The sequence below is a fragment of the Mobula birostris genome, chromosome 29, assembly GCF_030028105.1.
Source record: "Mobula birostris isolate sMobBir1 chromosome 29, sMobBir1.hap1, whole genome shotgun sequence".
NCBI classification, from domain to species: domain Eukaryota; kingdom Metazoa; phylum Chordata; class Chondrichthyes; order Myliobatiformes; family Myliobatidae; genus Mobula; species Mobula birostris.
In genome coordinates this window covers 38,057,396-38,084,462 of record NC_092398.1, presented here as the reverse complement: position 1 = coordinate 38,084,462, position 27,067 = coordinate 38,057,396, and the positions used below count along the sequence as shown (strand labels likewise).

The window sequence follows — 27,067 nt, the reverse complement described above, 5'->3', positions numbered from 1 at the left end:
CTCACCAAGGCCTTGTACAACTGCAGTAGTACCTCCCTGCTCCTGTACTCGAATCCTCTCGCTATAAATGCCAGCATACCATTCGCCTTTTTCACTGCCTGCTGTACCTGCATGCCCACTTTCAATGACTGGTGTATAATGACACCCAGGTCTCGTTGCACCTCCCCTTTTCCTAATCGGCCACCATTCAGATAATAATCTGTTTTCCTATTTTTGCCACCAAAGTGGATAACTTCACATTTATCCACATTAAATTGCATCTGCCATGAATTTGCCCACTCACCCAACCTATCCAAGTCACCCTGCATCCTCTTAGCATCCTCCTCACAGCTAACACTGCCACCCAGCTTCGTGTCATCCGCAAACTTGGAGATGCTGCATTTAATTCCCTCATCCAAGTCATTAATATATATTGTAAACAACTGAGGTCCCAGCACTGAGCCTTGCGGTACCCCACTAGTCACCGCCTGCCATTCTGAAAAGGTCCCGTTTATTCCCACTCTTTGCTTCCTGTCTGCTAACCAACTCTCCACCTACACCAATACCTTACCCGCAATACCGTGTGCTTTAAGTTTGCACACTAATCTCCTGTGTGGGACCTTGTCAAAAGCTTTCTGAAAATCCAAATATACCACATCCACTGGTTCTCCCCTATCCACTCTACTAGTTACATCCTCAAAAAATTCTATGAGATTCGTCAGACATGATTTTCCTTTCACAAATCCATGCTGACTTTGTCCAATGATTTCACCGCTTTCCAAATGTGCTGTTATCACATCCTTGATAACTGACTCCAGCAGTTTCCCCACCACCAACGTTAGGCTAACCGGTCTATAATTCCCCGGTTTCTCTCTCCCTCCTTTTTTAAAAAGTGGAGTTACATTAGCCACCCTCAAATCCTCAGGAACTAGTCCAGAATCTAACGAGTTTTGAAAAATTATCACTAATGCATCCACTATTTCTTGGGCTACTTCCTTAAGCACCCTGGGATGCAGACCATCTGGCCCTGGGGATTTATCTGCCTTCAATTCCTTCAATTTACCTAACACCACTTCCCTACTAACATGTATTTCGCTCAGTTCCTCCATCTCACTGGACCCTCTGTCCCCTACTATTTCTGGAAGATTATTTATGTCCTCCTTAGTGAAGACAGAACCAAAGTAATTATGTTAATTATGTTATGTTAACATCTTTCCATCAGCTTTGTCGTCAGTACTTTTCAGTAAAATTGAAATGTATTCTCCTTTTAATGCCAATGCACTGTATGCACAGAGATATCAACTTTTTTTTTATCTTGAAGAGCACAGTGATATAGCAGGTCTCAAACACCTCAGAATCATATGGTTAGTTATGCTAAGATTTTACCATCAGGCTTGCAGTCAGTACCTTTGAGTAAAATTGAAGTGTATACTCCTTTTAAAGCCAAAGTGCACTGTATGCTATAAGAATACAACTTTTTTATGTTGAAGAGCTCAGTGATAAAACAGGTCTTATCCAACTCAGAATGATATGGGGAGTTAACTTCAGATGTTTCCATGAGGTTTGCAGTTAGTATTTCTGAGTACAATTGAAATGTATTCTTCTTTTAATGCCAAAGCAATGTATGCACTGAGAAATCAAATTTTTATCTTAAAGAGCTCAGTCATATAACAGGTCTCAAACACCTCTGAATCATATGGTTAGTTAACTTCAGATGTTTCCATCAGGTTTGCAGTCAGTACTTTTGAGGAACACTGAAATGTGTACTTCTTTTAATGTCAAAGCACTGTTTGCACTGAGAAAACAACATTTTTATCTTGAAGGGCTCAGTAAATGAAGCAGCTCTCAAACAACTCAACATCATGCGGGGAGTTATGTTAAGATGTTTCCATGAGGTTTGCAGTCAGTACTTCTGAGTAAAATTGAAATGTATTCTTCTTTTAATGCCAATGCACTGTATGCACTGATAATACAGCTTTTTTTATGTTGAAGAGCTCAGTAATATAACAGTTCTCAACCAATTCAGAATAATATGGTTAGTTAACTTCAGATGTTTCCATGAGCTTTGCAGACAGTACTTTTGAGGAAAATTGAAATGTGTACTTCTTTTAATGTCAAAGCACTGTATGCACTGAGAATACAACTTCTTTATCTTGAACAGCTCAGTTATATAAGAGTTGCCAAACAACACAGAATCATATGGGGAGTTAAGTTAAAATGATTCTATCAGGATTGCAGTCAGTACTTTGGAGTAAAATTGAAATGTATACTGTGTTTATTGTCACTGCACTGTACGCTATAAAAATACAACTTCTTTATATTGAAGAGCTTCGTGATATAACAGGTCTCAACCAACTCAGAATTATCTGGGGAATTATGTTAAAATGTTTCCATCAGGTTTGCAGTCAGTACTTTTGAGTAAAATAGAAATGTATTCTTCTTTTAATGTGAATGCACTGTATGCACTGAGATATCAACTTTTTTATCTTGAAGAGCTAAGTGATATAACAGGTCTCAAACACCTCTGAATCCTATGGGGACTTATATGAAGATTTTTCCATCAGGTTTGCAGTCAGTATCTTTGTGTAAAATTGAAATGTATACTTCTTTTAATGCCAAAGCAGTGTACGCACTTTAAAATCAACTATTTTATCTTGAAATGCTAAGTGATATAACAGGTCTCAAACAACTCAGAATCATGTGGGGAGTTATGTTAAAGTGTTTCCATCAGGTTTGCAGTCAGTACTTTTGAGTAAAATTGAAATGTATTCTTCTTTTAATGCCAATGCACTGTATGCACTGAGAAATCAACTTTTTTATCTTGAAGAGCTAAGCGATATAACAGGTCTCAAACACCTCAGAATCATATGGGTAGTTATGTTAAGGTGTTTCGATCAGGTTTTCATTCAGTACTTTTGAGTAAAACTGAAATGTATACTTCTTTTAATGCCAAAGCACTGTACACACATAGAAATCAACATTTTTATCTTGAAGAGCTAAGGGACATAACAGGTCTCAAACAACTCAGAATCATGTGGAGAATTATGTTAAAATGTTTCCATCAGGTTTGCATTCAGTACTTCTGAGTAAAATTGAAATGTATACTTCTTTTAATGCCAAAGCACTGTAAGCACTGAGAATACAACTTTCTTATCTTGAAGAGCTCAGTGATAAAACAGGTCTCAACCAATTCAGAATCATATGGGGAGTTAACTTCAGATGTTTCCACGAGGTTTGCAGTCAGTACTTTTGAGGAAAATTGAAATGTGCACGTCTTTTAATGTGAAAGCTCTGTATGCACTGAGAAATCAATTTTTTTTATCTTGAAGAGCTCAGTGATATAACAAGTCTAAAACAACTCAGAATCATGTGGGGAGTTATGTTAAAATGTTTCCATCAGGTTTGCAGTCAGTACTTCTGAGTAAAATAGAAATGTATTCTTTTATTAATGCCAAAGCACTGTACGCACTTGAAAATCAACTTTTTTATCTTGAAGAGCAAAGTGATATAACAGGTCTCAAACACCTCAGAATCATATGGGTAGTTATGTTAACGTGTCTCGATCAGGTTTGCATTCAGTACTTTTGAATAAAATTGAAATATATACTTCTTTTAATGCCAAAGCACTGTACGCACTTTGAAATCACTTTTTTTATCTTGAAGAGCTCAGTGATGTAACAGGTCTCATACACCTCAGAATCATATGGGTAAGTTATGTTAAGGTGTTTCGATCAGGTTTGCATTCACTACTTTTGAGTAAAATTGAAATGTATTGATTGGCAGGTATGATATTGTGGCCATCACTGAGACCTGGCTAAAGGATGCATGTCTCTGGGAGCTGAACGTCCAAGGATACACGGTGCAGTGGAAGGATAGGAAGGTAGGCAGAGGGGGAGGTGTGGCTTTATTGGTAAGAAATGATATTAAATCATTAGAAAAAGGTGATATAGGATCGGAAGGTGCAGAATCTTTGTGGGTTGAGCTAAGAAATAGCAGGGGTAAAAGGACCCTGATGGCAGTTATTTATAGTCCTCCAAACAGCTGCAGGGATGTGGACTACAAATTACAACTGGAAATAGAAAAGGCTTGTCAGAAGGGCAGTGTTATGATAATTGTGGGAGATTTTAACATGCGAGTAGATTGGGAAAATCAGGTCAGCACTGGATCTCAAGAGAGAGAATTTGTAGAATGTCTGCGAGATGGCTTTTTAGAACAGCTTGTTGTTGAGCCTACTAGGGGATCGGCTGTACTGGATTGGGTATTGTGTAATGAACCGGAGGTGATTGGAGAGATTGAGGTGAAGGAACCCTTAGGAGGCAGTGATCATAACATGATTGAGTTCACTGTGAAATTAGAAAAAAAGAAGCCGAAATCTGATGTGTCGGTATTTCAGTGGAGTAAAGGAAATTACAGTGGCATGAGAGAGGAACTGGCCAAAGTTGACTGGAAAGAGACACTGGTGGGAAAGACAGCAGAGCAGCAGTGGCTGGAGTTTATGCGAGAAATGAGGAATGTGCAAGACAGGTATATTCCAAAAAAGAAGAAATTTTCGAGTGGAAAAAGGATGCAACCGTGGTTGACAAGAGAAGTCAAAGCCAAAGTTAAAGCAAAAGAGAGGGCATACAAGGAAGCAAAAATTAGAGGGAAGAGAGAGGATTGGGAAGTTTTTAAAACCTTACAAAAGGAAACCAAGAAGGTCATGAAGAGAGAAAAGATTAACTATGAAAGGAAGCTAGCAAATAATATCGAAGAGGATACTAAAAGCTTTTTCAAGTATATAAAGAGTAAAAGACAGGTAAGAGTAGATATAGGACCGATAGAAAATGATGCTGGAGAAATTGAAATGGGAGATGAGGAGATGGCAGAGGAACTGAACAAGTATCTTGCATCAGTCTTCAGTGAGGAAGACTGCAGTATACCGGACACTCAAGGATGGCAGGGAAGAGAAGTGTGCGCAGTCACAATTACGACAGAGAAAGTACTCAGGAAGCTGAATAGGCTAAAGGTAGATAAATCTCCTGGACCAGATGGAATGCACCCTCGTGTTCTGAAGGAAGTAGCTGTGGAGATTGCGGAGGCATTAGCGATGATCTTTCAGAAGTCGATAGATTCTGGCATGGTTCCAGAAGACTGGAAGATTGCAAATGTCATCCCACTATTTAAGAAGGGGGCAAGGAAGCAAAAAGGAAATTATAGACCTGTTAGCTTGACATCCGTGGTTGGGAAGTTGTTGGAGTCGATTGTCAAGGATGAGGTTACAGAGTACCTGGAGGCATATGACAAGATTGGCAGACTCAGCATAGATTTCTTAAAGGAAAATCCTGCCTGACAAACCTATTACAATTTTTTGAGGAAATTACAAGTAGGCTAGACAAGGGAGATGCAGTGGATGTTGTATATTTGGATTTTCAGAAGGCCTTTGACAAGGTGCCACACATGAGGTTACTTAACAAGATAAGAGCCCATGGAATTATGGGAAAGTTACATACATGGATAGAGTGTTGGCTGATTGGCAGGAAACAGAGAGTGGGAATAAAGGGATCCTATTCTGGTTGGCTGCCGGTTACCAGTGGTGTTCCGCAGGGATCAGTGATGGGGCCGCTTCTTTTTACATTGTACATCAACGATTTAGATTATGGAATAGATGGTTTTGTGGCTAAGTTTGCTGATGATACAAAGATAGGTGGAGGGGCCGGTAGTGCTGAGGAAGCGGCGAGTCTGCAGAGAGACTTGGATAGATTGGAAGAATGGGCAGAGAAGTGGCAAATGAAGTACAATGTTGGAAAGTGTATGGTTATGCACTTTGGCAGAAAAAATAAATGGGCAGACTATTATTTAAATAGGGAAAGAATTCAAAGTTCTGAGATGCAACGGGACTTGGGAGTCCTCGTACAGGATACCCTTAAAGTTAACCTCCAGGTTGAGTCAGTAGTGAAGAAGGAGAATGCAATGTTGGCATTCATTTCTAGAGGAATAGAGTATAGGAGCAGGGATGTGATGTTGAGGCTCTATAAGGCGCTGGTGAGACCTCACTTGGAGTACTGTGGGCAGTTTTGGTCTCCTTATTTAAGAAAGGATGTGCTGACATTGGAGAGGGTACAGAGAAGATTCACTAGAATGATTCTGGGAATGAGAAGGTTAACATATGAGAAACGTTTGTCCGCTCTTGGACTGTATTCTGTGGAGTTTAGAAGAATGAGGGGAGACCTCATAGAAACATTTCGAATGTTAAAAGCAATGGACAGCGTGGATGTGGCAAAGTTGTTTTCCATGATGGGGGAGTCTAGTAGGAGAGGGCATGACTTAAGGATTGAAGGGCGCCCTTTCAGAACAGAAATGCGAAGAAATTATTTTAGTCAGAAGGTGGTGAATCTGTGGAATTTGTTGCCACGGGCAGCAGTGGAGGCCAAGTCATTGGGTGTATTTAAGGCAGAGATTGATAGGTATCTAAGTAGCCAGGGCATCAAAGGTTATGGTGAGAAGGCAGGGGAGTGGGACTAAATAGGAGAAAATGGATCAGCTCATGATAAAATGGCAGAGCAAACTCAATGTGCTGAATGGCCTACTTCTGCTCCTTTGTCTTACGGTCTTATGGTCTTATGGTATACTTCTTTTAATGCCAAAGCACTGTACGCACTTAGAATTCAACTTTATTATCTTGAAGAGCTAAGTGATATAACAGGTCTCAAACAAATCAGAATCATGTGGGAGTTATGTTAAAATGTTTCCATCAGGTTTGCATTCAGTACTTCTGAGTAAAATTGAAATGTATACTTCTTTTAATACCAAAGCACTGTATGCACTGAGAAATCAACTTTATTTATCTTCAAGAGTTAAGTGATAGAACAGGTCTCAAACAACTCAGAATCATGTGGGGAGTTATGTTAAAATGTTTCCATCAGGTTTGCCATCAGTACCTTTGAGTAAAATTGAAATGTATACTTTTTTTAATGCCAAAACACTGTATGCACTTAGAAATCAACTTTTTTATCTTGAAGATCAAAGTGATAGAGCAGGCCTCAAAGGAATCAGAATAATATTGTTAGTTATGTTAAGGTGTTTCCATCAGGTTTGCAGTCAGTGCTTTTGAGTAAAATTGAAATGTATGCTTCTTTTCATGTCGAAGCACTCTATGCACTGAGAAAACAACTTCTTTATCTTGAAGAGCTCAGTGGGAAAACAGGTCTAAAACAACTCAGAATCATATGGGGAGTTATAGTATGATGTTTTCATCAGGTTTGCAGTCAGTGCTTTTGAGTAAAATTGAAATGTATGCTTTTTATAATGACAGTGCAGTGTATGAATTGGGAAAACAACTTCTTTATCTTGAAGAGCTCAGTTATATAAGAGGTCTCAAACAATTCAGAATCATATGGGGAGTTACATTACAATGTTTCCAACAGGTTTGCAGTCAGTACTTCAGAGTAAAATTGAAATGTATACTTCTTTTAATGTCAAGGCACTGTATTCACTGAGAAAACGACTTTTTTATCTTGAAGAGCTCAGAGACACAAGAGGTCCCAAACAACTCAGAATCATATGGGGAGTTACGTTCAGATGTTTCCATCAGGATTGCAGTCCGTACTTTTGAGTAAAAATGTATATTTCTTTTCATGTCAAGACACTGTATGCACCGAGAAAACAACTTTTTGTCTTGAAGGGGTCAGTGTCAAACTGGTCTCAAACAATTCAGAATCATGTGGAGAGTTATGTTAAAATGTTTCCATCAGCTTTGCAGTCAGTACTTTTGAGTAAAATTGAAATGTATTCTTCTTTTAATGCCAATACACTGCATCCTCTGAGAAATCAACTTTTTTATCTTGAAGAGCCCAGTGATATAACAGGTGACAAACATCTGAGATTCATGTGGGGTGTAATGTAAAAATGTTTCCATCAGGTTTGCAGTCAGTACTTTTGAGTAAAATTGAAATGTATTCTTCTTTTAATGCCAAAGCACTGTACGCACTTCGAAATCCACTTTTTTATCTTGAGGAGCTAAGTGATATAGCAGGTCTCAAACAATTCAGAATCATATGGATAGTTATTTTACGATGTTTCCATCAGGTTTGCATTCAGTACTTTTGAGTAAAATTGAAATGTATACTTCCTTTAATGCCAAACCACTGTATGCACAGAGAAATCAACTTTTTCTATCTTCAAGAGTTACGTGATATAACAGGTCCTAAACGACTCAGAATCATGTGTGGAGTTATGTTAAAATGTTTCCATCAGGTTTGCAGTCAGTACTTTTCAGTAAAATTGAAATGTATTCTCCTTTTAATGCCAATGCACTGTATGAGCTGAGATATCAACTTTTTTATCTTGAAGAGCTAAGTGATATGACAGGTCTCAAAGAACTCAGAATAATATGTGGAGTTATGTTAAGATGTTTCCATCAGGTTTGCATTTTGAGTAAAATTGAAATGTGTGCCTCTTTTCTTGTCGATGCACTCTATGCACTGAGAAAACAACTTCTTTATCTTGAAGAGCTCAGTGGTAAAACAGGTCTAAGACAACTCAGAATCATATGGAGAGTTATTGTATGATGTTTCCATCAGGTTTGCAGTCAGTACTTTTGAGTAAAATTGAAATGTATGCTTTTTTTAATGACAGTGCAGTGTATTCACTGAGAAAATAACTTTTTTATCTTGAAGAGATCAGTTATATAAGAGGTCCCAAACAACTCAGAATCATATGGAGAGTGACGTTACGATGTTTCCATTAGGTTTGCAGTCAGTACTTTTGAGTAAAATTGAAATGTATACTTCTTTTAATGTCAACGCACTGCAGGCACTGAGAAAACAGCTTGTTTACCTTGAGGAGCTCAGTGATGTAAGAGGTCCCAAACAACTCAGAATCATATGGGGAGTTAAATTATGACGTTTCCATCAGGTTTGCGGTCAATACTTTTGAGTAGAATTGAAATGTATACTTATTTTAATGTCAAAGCACTCTAAGCACAGAGAAAACAACTTTTTTATCTTGAAGAGCTCAGTGATAAAACAGGTCTCAAACAAGTCAGAATCATATGGGGAGTTGTGTTAAGACGTTTCCATCAGGTTTGCAGTCAGTACTTTTGAGTAAAATTCAAGTGTATACTTCTTTTAATGTCAATGCATTGTATGCACTGAGAAAACAACTGTTGTATCTTAAAGAGCACAGGCATGAAACAGGTTTCAAACAACTCAGAATCAAATGGGATGTTGCGTTAAGAAGTTCCCATCAGGTTTGCATTCAGTTCCTTTGAGTAAAATTGAAATATATACTTTTAATGTTAATGCATTGGGTGCACTCAGAAACCAGCTTCTCGAGCTTAAAGGGAATGAGCATAAAACAGGTTGCAGACAGTGCACAACCATAAGGGAAGTTAAGTTTAGAGGTTTCCATCAAGTATGCAGTCAGCACTTTTGAGTAAAATTTAAATGTATATTTATTTTACGTCAATGCATTTTACGCACTGTGAAAGCAAATTTTGTATATTAAAGAGAACACGTATAAAACAGGTTGCAGACAACTCAGAATCATATGGGAAGTTAGGTGAAGAGGTTTGTATCAAGTTTGCAGTCAGTACTTTTGAGTAAACTTAAAATGTATACTTTTTATAATGTCAATGAATTGTATGCATTGTGAAAGCAACTTCTGTATCTTAAAAAGCCCACGCATAAAACAGGTTGCAGACAACTCGGAATTATATGGGAAGTAAAGTTAAGAGGTTTCCATCAAGTTAACAGTTAGTACTTTTTAAGTAAAATTGAAATGTATACTTTTTTAATGTCAATGCATTCTGTGCACTGTGAAATCAACTTCTCGATCATAAAGAGCACACGTATGAAACAGGTTGTAGACAACTCAGAATCATATAGGAAATAAGGTAAGAGGTTTCCATCAAGTTTTCAGTCAGTACTTTTGAGTAAAATTGAAATGTCTACCTCTTTTATGTCAATGCATTGTATACACCATGAAAGCAACTTTTATATCTTAAAGAGAACAAGCATAAAACAGGTTGCAGACAACTCAGACTCATATGGGAAGTTCAGTTAAGAGGTTTACATCAAGTTAACAGTCAGTACATTCGAGTAAAATTGAAATGTCTACTTTTTTTAAAGTCAATGCGTTGTATGCACTGTGAAATCAACTTTTGTATCTTAAAGAGCAGAAGCATAAAACTGGTTGCAGACATCTCAGAATCATATGGGAAGTTAAGTTAAGAGGTTTCCATCAAGTTTGCGGTCAGTACTTTTGAGTAAAAATGAAATGCGTGCTTCTTTTAATGTCAAAGCATTGTATGCAGGTGAAACTAACTTTTGTATCTTAAAGAGAACATGCATAAAACTGGTTGCAGACAAATCAGAATCATTTGGGAAGTTAGGTGAAGAGGTTTGTATCAAGTTTGCAGTCAGCACTTCTCAGTAAAATTGAAATGCATACTCTTTTTAATATCAATGCATTTTATGCACTGTGAATCCAACTTTAGTATCTTAAAAAGCACACGCAGAAAACAGAATCATATGGGAAGTTAAGGTAAGAGGTTTCCATCAAGTTTTCAGTCAGTACTTTTGAGTAAAATTGAAATGTATACTTTTTTTAATGTCAATGTATTGGGTGCAATTTGAAATGAACTCTTGTATCTTAAGGAGCACAAGGATAAATCTGGTTGCAAACAATTCAGAATCATTTGGGAAGTTAAGTTAAGAGGTTTCCATCAAGTTTCCGAATAAGGACTCAAGAGTCAACGAATGTTTTTTATGTAAATAACTTTATTTTGTAATATTTCTGAATAAAGTATTTTTGGAAAAAAAAAGTTTCTCCATATTGCTGCATATATTTTATGACGCAGTTTCGTTTTAAAACGGAGTGTTACTTTCTATTGTAAGGTATAGAAGTGTTGGGCCGGTAGTTTCACTAATCGCTGCCAGGTTTGTTGATGTATCTTTTCAGTAATATTGGAGAGTGAAGACGGGAACCTGAAGGAGTCGTTCAGCGGTTTTGGAGAGGATCGACCATTATTGAATTCTTTCAAGTAAGAGTGGTCTGCATGAAAGAACCTCTGTTAAAAACAGCAGAAAGGGTTGTGCAGTATTTAGTCTACGGAGGAAAAAGGTCAGTGCCTTTAAACCGTTTTATTTCCGTTGTTGTGAGTCCTGCGGACAAGGCAGGTTTTGGCTGGGATCGACAGTAACGTAGTGTCTTCGAGGAATTCTTTACTTTAGGAAAGTCGCTCCTAATTGACTGTATAAATCTCTTGGACTTTCAAATTTACCATTCTAAGAACTGTGTTCTAATTTACCACTTTAAGACTGTGTTCGCATGTACCGCTTTAAGAACTAGTACTGAGAGGAGGTTTGTTAAATGGCCGCATAACAGTTTACTTCCGGTTAAAGTTTTCGTTTGTTTATCTTTTTACTACTTTTTGAGCAGAGTTTAATAAATGTTTATTTGTTTATAAAACCTGACTCATTTCGATATTCATTGTTGCCGGTCACGTGACAGTATCCATCCAGCAGTCTCTTAAAAGACCCTATCATTTACGCCTCCACCACTGCCGCCGCCGGCAGCCCATTCCACGCACTCACCACTCTCTGCATAAAAAAACTTACCCCTGACATCTCTGTACTTACTTCCAAGCACCTTAAAAATATGCCCTCTCGTGCTAGCCATTTCAGCCCTGGGAAAAAGCCTCTGACTATCCACACGATCAATGGCTCTCATTATCTTCTACACCTCTATCAGGTCACCTCTCAACCTCCATCTTGTACACCTCTATCAGGTCACCTCCCAACCTCCATCTTGTATACCTCTATCAGGTCATTTCTCATCCTCGTCTTGTACACCTCTATCAGGTCACCTCTCATCCTCCGTTCTTGCTTGATAGCCTCATATTTCCCCTTACTCCAATTAAACACTTTCCTATCACTGTTCCTATCCCTCTCCAATGCTACGGTGAAGGAGATAGAATTGTGATCACTACCTCCAAAATGCTCTCCCACTGAGAGATCTGACACCCGACTAGGTTCATTTCCCAATACCAGATCAAGTACTGCCTCTCCTCTTGTAGGCTTATCTACATGTTGTGTCAAGAAACCTTCTTGAACACGCCTAACAAACTCTACCCCATCTAAACCCCTCGCTCTAGGGACATGCCAATCGATATTTGGGAAATTAAAATCTGCCACCACAACAACCCTGTTATTATTTCGTCTTTCCAGAATCTGTCTCTCTTGGATGTCATTTTCTTCATATGTTTCATATTCATCCATCCATCATCCTGCTGCTCTGTTTTGTATTCTATTAGCTCTCTTGCACCTTTCTTGATATTTAATGTCCGTACTTATTGGGTTCAAAGTTAACGTTTATATCTTTGGAAAATAGTTCTATCATTTGCATTAATTGTTTTAGCTCGTCCATGTTTCACGGTTGTTTCTGTTTTGACACCCAATTTTCGTACGAGTCAGTTAATTGAAGGGTGGGTTTAAAGCTAGACAAAACCATAATGGGCTTAGAGAGTCACCTTGGAAAATGCTTCCGTTTATTTTGATAGCGGTAGTTTTTTTTTGGGTCGTTGATAAAGTGCTCCAAATATACATCACCTGTTGTAGGAATTTCACAAATATTGGGTGTAGTTTATATGTATTAAAATTTTCTATTACCCATGAATGCCGGACAGAGTCAAATGCTTTTTGATAGTCAATATAACAACATGAAAGAGTTCTGCTTTTAAGCCGGACTTGATTTAGAATTGCAGAAAAACCTTTCATACCCTAACCCAAGTGTAGTTAATTCCCTTCGGCTTCTCGGTTCTTAACCTAAACGTAACGACCCTAACTCGTACAGTTAAGCAACACTGTGATCTCTAAAATGGACTTTGTGGGGTTCTTTAATTTTCGGTCTAATTGTGTTCTTGTCATTGTGCTCTCTCTCTCTTGTAAAATCGTGTACAATTTCTTTCTTTCTGGAAGTTGCGCCATCCAATGCGTGTCTGTTAACACTGCCGTGTTATTCTTACTAATTCATCTGTGCATACAGAGAAATTGATATTTTAGAGACTAGTATAGTTGTTGGGAAATTTGTTGTCTGGCGTCTTTCAATCTTGTGCTACACGTAACCAGCAGGAGAGACCTAAGTCTCAAAACAGCAGATGCTAACAATCTGCAGCGAATCACTAGGTACATGAGGAACTCGGCGGGTCAGGTAACATCTGTGGAGGGAAATTGGGTCAAGATCCTATTGCAGGAGAGATCCCACATATGCAGAAAGCGCCGCTCTATGATGGACTCGATTTCCGCAGCCGCTGACAGGGTGGCATGTGCACTGGGGGGGGGGGGATGTTGCGCCTTCCTCTGGCGGATTAGGGAAACTGCCACACTATGACGATACCGCGATGCCAGCGCGAATCAACCCTTGTCCTTGCACAACTCCTTCGACACACACCAACAGACCAAAACACACCTGCCAGGCGGGATTTGTCTGACCAGGCACAGAAGAGATGATGCAGGAGGTCCCACACCACCAGATTCGGGAATATAATTTCCCGTCAACCTCGGTTGTTGGACCAACCGGCGAGACTCTAATCATAACCTCGGTACGGCAACACTGTGACCATTTTGAACTGTAAAAAGTACTTTGGCTTCTTTTTCGATCTTTTTGTTTTATTTTGATAATATCTTCGATAAACTGAACACCTGTTCAAGTGCCTTTTAAATGTTGTTAGTGTACCTACGGGGTGTAGATACGTCTCTACAGAAAGTGTAAGGCGATTCTACCCTCCGCTAGCCTGCAGGTCTCCCTCGGGCAAGGTGTAGCCCCTGCTTAGGGTCACGTGAAGCCACGGGAGCAGGTAGTGGATGGCCCTACGAGCGGCTGATGCATATCACAGGTCCTGGGTTTGCAACCACTGACGCCAGGCAATCTCTAAAAAGCGTATTGATAATGGCTGGGGCACCCATATTATAAAGACGCTGTCCAGAAGAAAGCAATAGCAAAAATTTTTAAAAGGGCTATGTGGTAGGGCAATTCTGGACAGTTACATGGTCGGCACAACATTGTGGGCCGAATGGCCTGTAACATGTTCTATGTCCAAAGCACTTGTCCAAAACCAATCATGGTCAAATGATTGATGAATGTACCTGCTTCAATCACTTTCTCTGCAGCTGGTCCCAGAGACTGACCACCGTGGCTGAAAAAGTTACCCCTCGGATCACTATTAAATCTCTTTCCCGTGCCCTTAGGTTCTTGATTCCTCAACCCTGGGGGTTAGGACTGTGTGCAATCACACTATCCATGAACCTCGTGATCCCATAACGTCCGCCCTCAACATCTAAACTGTCCACCTTCACTCTTTAATTCAGCCCAAGTCCCGGCAACATCCTCGTGAGTCTTCTCTGCACTTTTTCCAGTTAATTCAGGACATCCTGTATCAGAGCAACCAAAGCTAAACAGGTGCTGGAAATCCAAAGCAACACACACAAATCGCTAGAGAAACTCAGCAGCCCAAGCAACATCTATGGAAAACAGCAAACAGTCGACGTTTCCATTAGGATTCCCAATGTGACCTCAGCAACTTCTACAGTCAATGGAAGCCGTGGGGGGAGGGGGCAGAGAGGGAGGATAAAGGAAAGAGAAGGGTGATGGAGAAAGGGAAGAGAAGGGTGAGGGAGAAGAAAGTGAGATCATGGGGGAGCGAGGGAAAAAGGTGGGGAAAAGGGGTGCAGAGAGAGAAAGAGAGAGGGTGGAGACAGGTGGAAGGTGGAGGCAGAGTGAAAAGGAGGGAGAAATGAAGAGGGGGTGAGGAGAGGGCAGGGGGATGGGAAAAGGGTTAGAATAGGGCTAGAGAGGGGAGAGAAGAGTAGTGTTGGCTAGAGCATTAAAGGGGTGGAGGGAGATGCTGAGTGTGAACAGCAGAGGGAAGAGAGAGCGGGGATAGAAGGGGAGGTGGTGTGGGAGAGTGGGGAAATGATGTAGAGGCAAGGGATTAAAAATTGAGGAAGAAAGCGGGGTAGAAATAGAAAGGTTTGGAGAGATGAGTGGGGTTGAAGAGTCGAGTAGAGAAATGGGGGATGCAGCTCCACTTTATAGTTAACGTACTGACAATGAAGGTAAGCATGCTGTATGCTTTCTTTACCATCCAGTTTACATAGTAGCCACTTTACATGAACAGTGGACTTGGACTCCAAGATACATCAACACTGTTAAGTGTCCTGCCATTAACTGTGTCCTGTGCCTTTATATTTGATCTCCCAAAGGGCAACACTTGGCCAGATTAAATTCCGTTTGCTATTTCTGCACCCATCTTTCCAATTGATATACCATAGAAACACTTAAAATCTGTTGACAGCTGAACAAGATCCCAGCATGTCCAGACCAAGTTCCATCATCAGAGTCCCCCACCATCTTGGCTATGCTCTCTTACTTCTACCACCAGAAAGACCCACACTACCAGGTTCAGAAACAGTTATTACCACTCAGCCATCAGGTTCTTGAACCACAGGGATGACCTCACTCAACCCAACACAACCTATTGCCTCTCTTTTCAATGACTCATCTCATGTTCCCGATATGTATTGCATTTTTTTTTGCATTTGCAGTTTGTCTTCTGCTGCTTGCCATCTTGTGTGCAGTCTTTTGTTGATTCTGTTGTGTTTCTTCATATTTACTGTGAATGTCCACAAAAAAAAGGAACCTCAGGGTTGCATATGACATATATGTACTTTAAGAATAAATTTACTTTGAATCTTGAAATTACCAATGTGTTGGACAATCCAAGTTTCAGGTCACGGAAGGGTGAATGCCATGGTATTTGATAGTATCCCGTCAGCAGTTAATGTACAAATTTCAAAGTAACCACATGCAGAATATTTATTAACACCAGTTCAAGAAATCATTTTGCGTACCTAGTGTTGGATTCAGTATTTTTTTACAGATATTAAATTACGAGACACAAGGAAGTGCCCAATCTGTACAAGGGGGCTTGCCTCGTTGCCGCAGGAGCTGTAGGAAAATGAGGCCAGATCCCCCATCTTGATAACAGTCATAGCCTTGTGATTTCCTCTCAAGTGAACTGCCCCATGCCAGTTCTGAAACCCACACAGTTGTGTCGTTGATTAACTGTTTCTTTTTACACACATATACAGGATCAAATTAGTAAATTTACACACGCATATTATATATATATAATATATATATTACACACACACACACACACACACACAGGGTTATCTGCTGTCCCAAGCATATCCCTTAAATTTTCCACCCAGCATGCCTCCCCACCCCCACCCCCACTGCAATGACTCTTGGTGGGGAAAACAGTGTGCTGTCGCCCAGCCACCAGCTCCCCCTGCCAGGGTTACTGCAGCGGTCCACTGCTGTGCCCCACACTGCCACCCTGGCAGTAAGAGGCTGGTCAATGCATCACGACAAACTCCGCAGCTCCATCCTGCCAACACAAATGGGTCACACCCTGGCAGCACAGGCCAGAAAATAAATTTCACCCTCCTCCCTCCCCAGCAATGCAAACCTGGGTCACTGCAAAGGATGGGATGGCTCTGCACTGCCTCGCTGGCTGTGGACAGTGACCAACGCAAACAGCTCTCCACATCCCCCCCCCCACTGAGTCCACTGAACTGCCAATGCTGGAAAAAGATCACTGCAACGTCAAATGGTGTCCCTTAGCAACCGCCCCCCCCACCTCCTGGTGATAAAGTTCAGCAATGCAACACCCAAGTGCCTCCATTCCTTCCTACAACTGTGAATTCAAGTCAGTACAATGCCAAGAAGACTCCAAAGAACCTCCTGGTGTTTGAAAGGGGAATCCAGTGTAGCCCTCCGGTGGTGGAAACAGGATGCTAGGCAGTGCAGCATCATATCATCTCTGCCACACCCTCTCACTGGGGAAGAAAGTCACTTCAAGGCCCTTTTGGAGGTGGAAATCCACGAATACAATCCACAGATGACTCCAGTGGTGCCTTCCAATGTTTCAAAAAGGCGACTACAACCGTATCCCCAAAGTGCTTCTAGATGGTGGAAGCCAAGCAACACAAACCAAAAGTGACTGCAGTGGAGCCCACTGGGGGTGGAAACAGCTTCAAAGCCTCTCCTGTTGGTGGATGCAACATACTGCAACAATGACACATTGCCACAGTGCCCCTAGTGGTAGAAACAAGTCACTACAACATCAAGATAGCTCCAAAGCTCCTCCTGGTGGTAGAAAGCCATCAATTCAACTCCAAGATGAATCTCGTGGTTTAAACGACCTGCACATCTCCTCGTGACAGACGCCGGGCAATGCAACATCGGGACAACCTGCATCTCCTTCCAACATTTGAAGCAGGGCACTGGCAAAGGGATGATTCCCCCCACCTGAGGGTGGGGGGGGTGACCCCCTTCTCAGAATGTCTGCACTAGCTGGATGGTGGGGAGGGCCTGAACAGTGTGGATGATCTGCACAGCTGGCACCCCCTGCAACGTCTGGATTGTCTGCAGGGTCTGGATGTTAGGCAGGGCCTGTGCGGCTGGTTCGACAGATGGGGCAGCAGCAGAACCACTGGCCACCGCTGGCGGTCCCGGGGCGTGGGTGCGGAGATGGCGTTGAAGATAGGAGGCCATGACAAAGGACTTGCCACAGGCACCGCAGACATAAGGGCGCTCGGCGGAGTGAGTGCGACGGTGGAGCAGGAGGTTGGAGGAGTGAGTGAAGGCTCGACCACAGTCAGGGCAGCGGTACGGCCGCTCGCCGGTGTGAGTGCGCTGGTGCTGACGAAGGTTAGAGGACTGGGCGAAGGCCTTGCCACAGAGCGGGCAGGGGTAGGGCCTTTCACCAGTGTGGACGTGCCGGTGCCGGGAGAGACTGGACGAGTTCTTGAAGGCCTTCCCACACTCGCCGCAGGCGTAGGGCCGCTCCCCAGAGTGCTGGCGGAGGTGGTACTGGTAGTGAGAGGACCACTTGAAGGCCAGCGGGCACAGAGTGCACTGGAATGCCCGCAGCCCCGTGTGGACCCGCTGGTGGACTGCCAACAGTGAGGAACGCTTGAAGGCCTTGCCACACTCCTGACACTCGTAGGGGCGCTCGCCAGTGTGGCCCCTTAGGTGATAACGCAGGCCTGAAGAACCCCGGAAGGCCTTGCCACACTCTGGGCACTTATAGGGCCGCTCACCAGAGGAAGGGGGCTGTGGCTGTGGGGGAGCTGAGATGGGGGTCTCATCGGCAGTGGAGGAGGAGGAGGAGGAGGAGGGGAGGTAGGCAGTGCAGGTGACTTCAGCTTCAGCACCAGCCAAAGGGGGCTCACCAGTGTGCACCCGCTGGTGGGCCAGGAGGGCGGGAAGCCGGGAGAATGCCCTTTCGCAAAGGCCACACTGATAGGGGGCTGACCCTCCCCCCTCCTCCCCTTCATCCTCTTCTTCTGCCCCCACATCTTCCTCCTCGAGAGTCCGGCCCCCCTCCGGAGAACACGTCGGGACAAGAGAGAGTTGGTCCTCTCCTGCAGCAGAAGGTGGCGGATGGGGAGGTGAAATGGGGGTGGACGGGTCAGCAGGAGTGGGGTGAGCAGGAGGGGGAGGTTCAGGGAAAACGTGGGGTTGGGTCCGCCGGGGCGGCGATTGGGCCCGCTGAGACGAGTGAGTGCGACGGTGGAGCAGGAGGTTGGAGGAGTGAGTGAAGGCTCGACCACAGTCAGGGCAACGGTACGGCCGCTCGCCGGTGTGAGTGCGCTGGTGCTGACGAAGGTTGGCAGACTGGGCGAAGGCCTTGCCACAGAGCGGGCAGGGGTAGGGCCTTTCACCAGTGTGGACGTGCCGGTGCCGGGAGAGACTGGACGAGTTCTTGAAGGCCTTCCCACACTCGCCGCAGGCGTAGGGCCGCTCCCCAGAGTGCTGGCGGAGGTGGTACTGGTAGTGGGAGGACCACTTGAAGGCCAGCGGGCACAGAGTGCACTGGAATGCCCGCAGCCCCGTGTGCACACTTTGATGGACTGCAAGCAGCGACGAGCGCTTGAAGGCCTTGCCACACTCCTGGCACTTGTAGGGGCGCTCACCAGTGTGGCCCCGCTGGTGGTAGAGCAGAGCCGATGACCCCTTGAAGGCCTTGCCACACTCAGAGCACTTGTAAGGCCGCTCACCAGTGTGACTGCGCTGGTGGTGGGCCAGTCGCGATGACCACTTGAAGGCCTTGCCGCACTCCAGGCACTGGTAAGGCTGCTCCGGCCTGGGGAGCGGGTCCTGCCGCACCCCCACCTCACTGTCCGCCATCAAGGAGTCTCCGGGCTTCCGTCCTTCCCCTGCTGAGGAAATAGAAGTGAGCCAGTCAGGTGGGAATAGGACACCACGAGGGACACAACTTGCTGCCATCTTTCATGGTGTCAGACCTATAGAAATTTAGAACCTTAGAACCTTGAACTTCATAATTTCAGAACTTCAGCATTTGGAACACTAAAGCTTTGGAACTTGGGAACTTTTGACCTCACAATCTACCTCATCCTGACCCTTGGACCTTATTGTCAGCCTGCACCGCCCTTTCTCTGTAACTGTAACACTTAATTCTGCACTCTGTTATTGTTTTCCCTTGTTCTACCTCAGTGCTCTGTGTACCTGATCTGTATGAACAGTAGGCAAGACAAGATTTAAACAGTTCCTCAGTACATGTGACAGTAATGATCAAATACCCAGATGACACAGAACTAAAAATAAGGAGGCAATATTCATAGTGAAGCTGGTTATCAAGGATCATAAGAGCGATCTTGATTGGTTAGGAAAACGGGCCGAGATTCAAAAGGATTTCAATATAAAAAAGCGTGAGGTGATGGATTTTGGAAAATCTAACCAGCATAAGGCTTGTATTTGTGAATAGTGTAATGGGCAGAAGGGTTAAAGGTAGACAAGGTGGTGCAGAAAGCATTTGGCACGCTGGCCTTCATCAGTCAGTACAGGAGCTGGGATGTTATGTTGCGGTTGTATAAGGCGTTGGTGAGGACGCAGTTGCGAGTATTGTGTATAATTCCGGAGGCCCTGCTGTAGGAAAGATGCCATTAAGCTAGAAAGAGTACAAAGGAGACTTACGAGGACTTTGCTGGGTCTCAAGGGACTGAGTTATAGAGAAAGATCGAGCAGGATGGTATTTTATTCCCAACTGAGGGGTAGGAGTTCAAAGACTCCTGATCACAGGTAGACAGGGCAGTGAAGATGACATGTGGCACACAGACCTTCAGTCAGGGGACGGAGTACAGGAGCTGGAACGTTATGTTACAGTTATACAAGATGTTGGTGAAGCTGTATTTGGTGCAGTGTGTAATTCGTACAGTCGAGGAGGAAGTTCAGGAAGACCCACACAATGTTTTAGCTGCTTCCTCCCTACCATCAGATTTCTGAACCCATGAACACTACCTCAATATTCCTCTTTACATTGCACTATTGTGTCTACACTGAGGACCCCGCCAATTGGAAAATGACCTCTTCTAATTATTGCCATCAAGGAGGAGCCTGAAGACCTACACTCAACATACTGGGAACAACTTCTTCCCCTCCACCATCAGATTCCTGAATGCTCCATGAACAAGAGCACCTCACTATTTTAGCTGTTCTGTGCACTATTAAAAGATGAAGAACTATATTTATTATTGAAATTTATAGTCAATTGCACCATACTGCTGCCACAAAACAACAAATTACATATTGAGGTGAAAGTCTAAAGCAACACACATTTGCAGAGAGTGCAAGAGGTTCAGCAGGTTGCCGCCTGGATTAGAGGGCATGAGCTACAATGAGAGGGTGGATAAGCTTGGGCTGATTTCTCTGGAGCAGTAGAGGCTGAAGTGAGACCTGACAGAGGTTTATAAAGAACTGGAGAGCATAGGTTTAAGGAGACGGGGGAAGAGAAATTTAATAGGGTCCCGAGGGACAACTCTTTCTCCCAGAGGGTGTTCTGTCTATGGAATGAATGCCCAGAAGAAATACAGTAACATTTAAAAAGCACTTGGACAGCAAATGGTTCTAACACAGGGAGATAGGAATCCCGGTTGTCATAGACAGGATGGGCCGAACGGCTTGTTTCCATGCTGTAGGACTTCATGGTTTCTGGAGGGAGCTTCCAGACGAGGTGGTAAAAGCAGATACCACCTGTTTAAGAGGCAAATGAACAGAGACTTGAACAGGCACAGGAGGGAATTGGCCGCTGATTGTCCACCCCTCCACACATAATTGGCCATTACCTCACTCACCCGTTCCCCTGCTCCTCAATTGGCTGTGGCCCAGCCTCCCAGGCGTGGCGATTGGACAGTGGGCTGACCAAGGTCCAATCACGATGACCAGTTCCTGAAAAGACAATGATTGGGAGGAAGTGCGTGGTTGGATAAGGAGTGAGCGACGGGTGAGTTTGGAGGGGTGGGGGAGATGAGGAGGGAGACAGGGTTGAGGGCAGAAGAAGGGATGGTTTGGGGGAAGAAAGAGAGTAGTAGACAGGAGGGGGAGGTGTAGGTTAGAGGGGTGGAAAATGGTTTGAGAAGTAAGAGGGAGAATGGGCAGACAAGGCGAAGGGTGGGTTGGAGAAGGGAGAGAAGCAGAGAGAAGGTGTAGAGACCTTTTGAGGGAGTGGAGGGGGGAGGAAGAACAGGTACAGAGGGAGGGTGGAGGGCTTCAGGGAAAGGAGACAGAATAAGACCAGTAATTGAGGGGAAGGGAGAGGGGGAGGACAGGGGTGAATGGAGGATTTGAGAGGGAGAGAGAGAGAGAGAGAGAGAGAGAGAGACGAGGTTAAAAATTAGATTGAGAAGAAGAGAGGGTTTGAGAGAATGGGAGGAGGGGAGGTTAACAAGAGAGAGAGAGGTGAAGAGAAGTCTGATGGGGCAGGTTTAGGTGAGGAGGAAGTATTGGTTTGAGGAGGGGTAGGAGAGATAGTGAGGATGAGGGGTGAAGAGTTGGTCTGAGATGGAGAAGAGGGTGCAGGAGAGGTTGATGAGAAGGGAGAGAGGAGTGACGAGAAAAGTTTAGGGGAGGAGGGGTAATGAGGAGGAAGAGGGTATGAAGGGAGAGTTTGAGGGGTGCAGTTACCTTGTGAGGGAGAAGGGGAGTTTGAAGAGGGAGAGACGGGTTATGGGAGAGGTTTAAAGGGAGGAGATGGTTTAGGGGTAGAGAGGGATGATTGGGTGGAGGATGGGTTTGAAGAGTCAGGGGTAGGGTAGGAGTGACTGGAGGGTGGGTCTAATGGGAGGAGGAAGGGTTTGAGGGGAGGAGGGTGGTGTTTGAGAGAAAGTCAGGGATAGACACTGGGAGTAACTAAGTTTTAAGGGAAGGAGTGATTGGAGGTCTGGTTTAATGGAAGGAGGAAGAAGAGAGGGCTTGAGGGAGTTTTGAAATGGAGGGACATAGGGGTACTGAGAGGTGGAGGTGCCAGTTTGAGGAATTGAATAGACTTACATCCTTCATATACATGAGGAGTAAGAATCTTTACGTTACATCTCCGTCTAAATGTGCAATTATAGTAATTTATAATAAATATTAGGACAGACAATGTAGCATAGAAATACAGTTGTATCGGCATGAATTAATCAGTCTGATGGCCTGGTGGAAGAAGCTGTCCCGGAGCCTGTTGCTCCTGGCTTTTATGCTGCGATACCCTTCCCAATGGAAGCAGCTGGAAGAGTTTGTGGTTGGGGTGGCTTCACCTGTCCTGAATAGTGGTAAATTCCCCTCTAGGAGGGAGGACTGATTTGAAGAGACAGGGGTAGGTTTAATGGAAAGAGTGAAAGTTTGAAGGGAGGAGGAGGGATGTAATTGAAGGGGAGCCTGGAAAGTTCGAGGGGGAGGGTTTGAGCGCCAGCCCCCATAGAGCAACCACTTCCTGTGGAGAAGGCGCCGCCTCCTGCGGAGGGGGTGATGCCCCTTTAAGGGAAGTGTCCGCCCCTTTCAGACGGGGTGCTACTGCCCCTTTAAGAGAGTAACCGTTACCCGCTTCCTCTCCCCAACCCCCTCCTGCACCCGCTCCCGCTCTCCAGCCCGACCGTTGCCCATCCCGGAATCTCGCTGACGCGGCTGCGCGAAACTCTCCCGTCGCCCCGGCAACCACGGTTACTGCCCCCCCCCCCCCGTCTCCCACCTCGCCCCCTCCCGGTCACCAACGGACGCCGCTCTCGCGGGCGCCCACCCCCCCCCCCCGGGTTTCCTCACCCACCGACGCGTGAGGCCGAACGCCAGCCGGAGCTCTTGCTGCGTCACCGTTCTGCCCCGGGCGCTCGGGACGGTGACGTTATATCGACCCACCTCCTCCCCCTCCCGCTATTGGTTGGCGTGCCAAACATCTCCCTCTTTATTGGTCGGCACATTTCTACCTCCACCCTCGAACCGCGCTCTCCTCCTTTCGCTGGCTCAGGAGCAGCGGCTCGCCCGACATTCCGCAATCTGTTTCGCGCAGAGGCGCAAGCCATATCCAATTGGGTTCGAGTGGTTGCAGTCCATATCCAATCGGATACGCGCAGTTTTGCCCTCGTCCAATCGAGTTCGCGCAGCTTTAGTCCATCTGCCCGAACAGATTCGCTGAAAAATCACAGCTCTTATCCAATCAGTATCTGCATGGACATACTCGTTTTTGTCCAATTGGAATTCGCGTAGGTCAGCCTTTGTCCAATCGGGTCCCACCTAGGAGCAAGACGGCGACCAATCAGTAGCTTGCATGCGTTGGCAGTCTTCAGGCTCCTCTGTCTCCTCCCTGATGGTAGCAATGAGAAGAATTCGGTGAAGCTCCGCAATAATGGATGCCACCTTCTTGTGGCACCAGCCCTGGATGCAACACAACCACTTATAACATTCTATTATTTTTCAAAGTAAAGTTTATTGTGAAAGTATATATACGTCTGAGATTCATTTTCCTGTGGGCATACTCAGCAAATCTATAGAGTAGTAACTATAACAAGATAACCAGAGTGCAGAAGGCAACAAACAATGCAAATGCAAATATAAAGAAATAGCAATAAATAACGAGAACATGAGCTAAAGAGTCCTTAAAGACCGTAACATAGAGGAGCGGAATTAGGCCATTTGGCCCATTATGTCCGCTCCGGCATTTCATCATGGCCAATCAATTTCTCTCAGCCCCAATTTCCTGCCTTCTCTCTGTAACCCCTGATGGCCCAACTAATCAACTTCCACCTTAAACATATGCAATGACTTGGCCTCCACAGTTGCCTATAAGACCATAAGATATAGGAGCAGAAGTAGGCCATTCGGCCCATCGAGTCTGCTCTGCCATTCAATCATGGGCTGATCCAATTCTTCCAGTCATCCTCACTCCCCTGCCTTCTCCCCACACCCTTTGATGCCCTGGCTAATCAAGAACCTCTGCCTTAAACACACCCAATGACTTGGCCTCCACAGTCGCTCATGGCAACAAATTCCACAGACTTACCACCCTCTGACTAATTTCTCTGCATCTCTGTTCTAAATGGACGTCCTTCAATCCTGAAGTTGTGCTCTCTTGTCCTGGACACCCCTACCATGGGAAATAACTTTGCCATATCCAATCTGTTCAGGCCTTTTAACATTTGGAATGTTTCTATGAGCTCCCCCCTCATTCTCCTGAACTCCAGGGAATACAGCCCAAGAGCTGCCAAACGTTTCTCATACGGTAACCCTTTCATTCCTGGAATCATTCTCGTGAATCTTCTCTGAACCCTTTCCAGTGTCAGTACAGTATATCCTTTCTGAAATAAGGAGCCCAGAACTGTACACAATACTCCCAAGTGTGGTCTCATAAGTGCCTTATAGAGCCTCAACATCACAATCCTGCTCTTAATTCTATATCTCTAGAAATGAATGCCAAAATTGCATTTGCCTTCTTCACCACCGACTCAACCCAGAAGTTAACCTTTAGGGTATCCTGCACAAGAACTCCCAAGTCCCTTTGCATCTCTGCATTCTGAATTCTCTCCCCATCTAAATAATAGTCTGCCTGTTTATTTCTTCCACCAAAGTGCAGGACCATACACTTTCCAACATTGTATTTCATTTGCCTCTTCTTTGCTCATTCCCCTAAACTATCTAAGTCTCTCTGCAGGCTCTCTGTTTTCTCAACACTATCTGCTCCTCCACCTATCTTTGTATCATCGGCAAATTTAGCCACAAATCCATTGATCCCATAGTCCAAATCATTGGCATACATCATAAAAAGCAGCAGTTCCAACAGTGACCCCTGTGGAACTCCACTGGTGATAGGCAGCCACCCAGAATAGGTCCCCTTTATTCCCACTCTCTGTTTTCTGCCAACCAGCCAATGCTCCACCCATGCTAGCAATTCCCCTGTAATTCCATAGGCTCTTATCTTGCTAGGCAACCTCATGCACAGCACCTTGTCAAAAGCCTTCTGAAAATCCAAGTACACCACATCCACTGCATCTTTTTTGTCTACCCTGCTTGTAACTTCCTCAAAGAACTGCAGTAAGTTAGTCAGGCAGGATTTTCCTTTCAGGAAACCATGCTGCCTTTGGCCTATCTTGTCATGTGCCTCCAGGTACACCACAATCTCATCCCTAACAATCGATTCCAACAACTTCCCAACAACTAATATCAGGCTAACAAGTCTATAGTTTCCTTTCTGCTGCCTCCCACCCTTCTTAAATAGTGGAGTAACATTTGCAGTTTTCCGGTCATCCGGTACAATCCCAGAATCTATTGATTCTTGAAAGATCATTGTTAATGCCTCCGCAGTCTCTCCAGCTACTTCCTTCAGAATCCGAGGGTGCATTCCATTAGGTCCAGGAGATTTATCCACCCTCAGACCATTAAGCTTCCTGAGCACCTTCTCAGTTGTAATTTTCACTGCACTTCACTTCCCTGGTACTCTTGAATTTCCGGTACACTGCAGATGACCTCCACTGTGGGAACAAATTCCACATATTCAGCACTCCCTGGCTAAATTAATTCCTCTTGATTTCACTTCAGAAAGGATACCCCTCTTAATAAGTTTGTGTCCTATGTTCTTAACACCACCCCTCCACCATAGGACACATCCACTGTATAGGTTTCAATGAGGTCACCTTCACCCCTCATTCTTCTGAATTGCACAGTGAGTAGAAACCCAGATACCCTCAAATGCTCTTCATATGGCAAGCCTTTCAATCCTGGATCATTGATGGGGCAAGTGAGTGTATTTATCCCCTTTTATTCAAGAGCCTGATGGTTGAGGGGTAGTAACTATTCTTGAGCTTGGTGGTGTGAGTCCTGAGGTTCTTGTACCTTCTGCTGATGGCAGCAGCAAGAAGGGATGGGGGTCTCTAACGATGGGTGCCATTTCCCGTGACCGCGTTTCATGTAGATGTGCTCCATTTAGAATAGTCACCTTATGTAGAAGCTCCCCTCTGCCGAGTGTCACTTATGGATATAATATCAATCTATGCATATAATCAGATTCAGGCTTAATATTACTGGCATGTGTTGTGAAATTTGGTGAAATATAAGCTAACTTATGTATCTATATTCTTTTTTTTTGTTATTGTGCTCTTTATCTTATTGTGTTTTTTTGTGTGGCATCGGATGCGGAGTAACAATTATTCAGTTGTCCTTTACACTTGTGTATTGGAATGACATTAAATAATTTTTAAATCTTGAATCTTAAAGAGATTCATCAGATGCTGGAAATCCAGAGTAGCACACAGAAAATACTGGAGGAACTCAGCAGGTCAGGCAGCATCTATGGTGGGGAATAAACAGCTGACTTTTTGGACCAAGAACCTACCCCTCCATAGATGGTGCCTGATCTGCTGAGTTCCTCTAGCACTTTATGCATGTCACACACCTACCAGCATTTTGTGTGTGAATCGGTTTGTAGTGTTAGATTTCACCTTATCATGCAAAATCCTGCCAGAGCAGAGCTGCATCCAAAGCTTCAGCTGGAATTGCGGGGTTTTTTTCGCTCTGTAGGTTGTACTTCTTGTAGAGATGCTCATGAACTTACCTGGATCAGGTCAAAGATTGGTAGGTTCAAAGTTCAAAGTAAAAGTATTATCGAAGTACATACTTGTCACCATATACTAACCTGAGATTTCTAGCTCGTCCATGATGTGGCATGTTGTATGACATGGCTATGATTGTTATTGGCAAAATTTCTACAGAAGAGGTT

General features: G+C 44.0%; 1 protein-coding gene across 8 annotated transcripts; it reads right to left on the bottom strand.

The window, feature by feature from the left end:
• Window positions 1-15,805: 15,805 nt before the first annotated feature.
• On the bottom strand, window positions 15,806-23,205 carry znf628 (zinc finger protein 628). 8 transcript variants are annotated; one of them, XM_072246874.1, is made up of 3 exons: window positions 23,129-23,205; window positions 21,171-21,273; window positions 15,806-19,247 (listed from the first exon to the last, which is right to left on the bottom strand). In XM_072246874.1, the coding sequence occupies exon 3, from the start codon at window positions 19,213-19,215 to the stop codon at window positions 17,359-17,361; it is 1,857 nt and encodes a 618-aa protein (XP_072102975.1). In that variant the 5' UTR covers window positions 19,216-19,247; window positions 21,171-21,273; window positions 23,129-23,205; the 3' UTR covers window positions 15,806-17,358. The 8 variants fall into 8 exon arrangements, with proteins under 8 accessions (XP_072102975.1, XP_072102978.1, XP_072102976.1 ...); XM_072246877.1 differs by having other exon boundaries at window positions 15,806-19,244; XM_072246875.1 differs by having other exon boundaries at window positions 21,180-21,273; window positions 23,129-23,199.
• Window positions 23,206-27,067: the final 3,862 nt, after the last annotated feature.